Source organism: Dendrobium catenatum, unplaced genomic scaffold, assembly GCF_001605985.2.
Source record: "Dendrobium catenatum unplaced genomic scaffold, ASM160598v2 fragScaff_scaffold_71, whole genome shotgun sequence".
In the NCBI taxonomy this organism is placed as follows: Eukaryota; Viridiplantae; Streptophyta; class Magnoliopsida; order Asparagales; family Orchidaceae; genus Dendrobium; species Dendrobium catenatum.
The window spans coordinates 1,891,236-1,893,993 of NW_021318533.1; the positions used below are offsets into that span (position 1 = coordinate 1,891,236).

At 37.4% G+C, this 2,758-nt stretch overlaps 1 protein-coding gene across 1 annotated transcript in view; it reads left to right on the top strand.

Moving 5' to 3' along the window:
* The first annotated feature begins 577 nt into the window (after nt 1-577).
* The window catches only part of LOC110104255 (amino-acid permease BAT1 homolog), a 6,745-nt gene continuing 4,564 nt past the window's right edge, over nt 578-2,758 (top strand). The window contains exons 1-2 of the mRNA XM_020833275.2: nt 578-669; nt 2,011-2,173. Coding sequence (XP_020688934.1) covers nt 578-669; nt 2,011-2,173 — 255 coding nt within the window. The remainder of the gene's footprint in view (nt 670-2,010; nt 2,174-2,758) is intronic.

Sequence of the window (2,758 nt, forward strand, 5' to 3'; positions counted from 1 at the left end):
TAGCTCATTCGTAATGCCCAATATATCAATCATCAGATGCATTATAAAAATAAAATCAAAAGACTCCATTATATCAATCAGAACACCCGCTTCAACCCAAGCAATGAACAGAGCTTAAACCCAAGCAATGAACAGAGCTCTGTTTCAGTCATCTCAAATAAAGAAAAAGCTGTTTCATTCAACTCAAGAGCTCTCTGTTTCATTCAGAGCTCTTAATTGAGGGAAGTAACAATGATAAGAACTCTCTGTAACAACGATAACAAAAAAGAAATTGCTTAGGGAATATCGGTGTTGAAAAAGCCTTCCCATGAGCTGTTTCATAATATACTTAAAGCTCTGTTCATTGTTCCAAAGAAAGGGAGATTTTACTTGAGAGCTCTTATAACCTATATACTAAGCTCTGTTTCATTCATCTCAAATAAAGAAAACATAATATACTTCCAAAAGAACACATTCAATCCTCTTTCCTAAGCAAAGAAGATAAAAAATGCTTCTCATATTCAGCAATGTGTTCAAAAATAACAAACACAACAATCAATCAATGTGTTCAAAAATCAAAACTGACGTAGATCTCCCGATGCCGGAGGCAGTTGCGAATCACGAACGTCGGAACAAACTCTTCCCTCTCGCCGTCTTGCGCATTCGCTGTTTTCTGAGTGGTTTCGGCTGGTTAGGGGGGGGGCAACATAATATATTTAGGGGGTTAACTTACCTAATTACCCCATCTCTAATAAAAATAATTTTTTTAAAGGGGGGCAATTGCCCCCCTTAATTAACGAGCAGTTCCGTCCATGTGCAAAAAAGTCAACATGCATCAATATTGGTGCCGATGATATACATTAAACTTATAGGCAATGTGGTGTTTGTATTATTGACAATGATGATGATATTGTTGATAATGATGACCGCGTAAGACTGCGATGGCGATGATGATGAAGATGATAACAGTGACAACAACATCTTCTACATTAGCACTCACATTAACACATTGCAAAATATTTGTGGCTATACTTATCACTAATTGATTAGGATTTTATTCAAGTAGTGTGCCATCTTGTAATTAAAAAAAAAAAAAAAATCACATAGATTGATTAGAACCGGCTTCCACTTTGGATATTTAGTGATATAGCACTGAAACTTTCTTCGCTATAAATTGTTGCCGGATGCCAGTTGATACTGATAACATGGAAAATAACTAAATGATATAACATCAATTTTCTTAAGAAGAAATGACGAAAAGAAAATTATGTAATGCGACAAAAAAAAAAGTACATAGCTTTTGAAATGCTACAAATGTTAGTTTATTACAATATAAAGCATACAGTTTCGAGGGCAGGAAGCTATGGTTAATGATCTATTTTGAGTAAGGTAAAGTGTGCCTTTGCGGAGAAATTATTCTGTGCGGTCATCAAACGACGTTTAGAAGGGAATGAGAATGCACTATGTCATTTTTTGTTGTGTACCGCTCGGTGCCTCAGTAACTATCAGGTTGCCATGACGCGTTCTAATTTTTTTCTGAACTATTCGGTGACCGAACAGAATAATTTATGTCTGTTGTGACCATCATATATAGACTATTTTTCATGCACCTCATTTTGATCTATTAATTGAGAGATTGAATATCAATTATCAATTAATAGGTCTTTAATTTGAAGTTCTCGGTAGCCAAAGCTTACGAACCTCCGCAATCACGACGATGAAAATTATTAAAGATGGACTTTTAAATGATTTAACATTTGTTAAAAGTGACTTCTTCTGTTTTTATCATAAAAAAAATTAGGGGTTTTTACATGTATAACACTTAAAACTATCATATTTACCTATTAAACACCTAAAGTTACCTATTTACTAATATACCACCTCAAAACCTTAACTTAATCAAAAAAACCACTCCGTTCGTTCCCGTTTGCTCCCGTCATAGCAGACGTCGCAACTCCGCCCTCTCCGACCTCGTTCATCTCCAACCTCGTTCGCCTAAACCCTAAATGTTTTTATAGAACTGAATATCAGCGAGTTCCAATGCAGACAAGCATCATTGCGCCATGGCTTCGTGCAAGCCCTATGGGCCACTGTGAAGCAGCAGCGGCAGACAAAAGTTGGCAGCATTAGGGCCGAAGGATTTCTGCTGTTCTTCCGCCAGTGCATTACTCTTCTTCATCGCGTGAGATCGAAGGTAATCATCTCTATCACTTAGGTTAAGCTTTTGGGGTAATTGGTGTTCATTTCTGAGGCAATTCGATTTGCCAAGTCTGGGTTTTGAGTGATCATTGGAAGTAAAAATGGGGTTTTGGTTGGAACTGCATTGCATTGCGGCTTTACTGCTTTTGTTTTGGTGGAATGCTAGCTTTTTCTCTGTTGATTTCGTCAGCTTGATTTGTTTTATTCTTGATATTTGGCATTTTCTTAGCCTTTTCTGCTTTTTGGTTTTGGGTTTATAAGATTTGCACGAGTTCACTTTCCTCTCCGTTGCTTCCCTGTACAAAAGTTGAAGATTAGGGGTGTTTGAAGGCTGAGCTCAACCTCCATTGAGGTAATTTTGCCATGCTTGGGTTCGGAGGTAGGCCTGTTGCTTGATTTGGGAGGATCTCTTGTGTATTGCGCTTGATTTTTTAATTGCAAGGGCGTTATATGTGCCCTCCTGAAGCAGAATTGTTCTTGTTCTTGGGAAGTTGCGATCTGCTGTGACGGGAGCGAACGAAACGAACGGAGTGGTTTTTTTGATTAAGTTAAAGGTTTTGAGGTGGTATATTAGTAAATA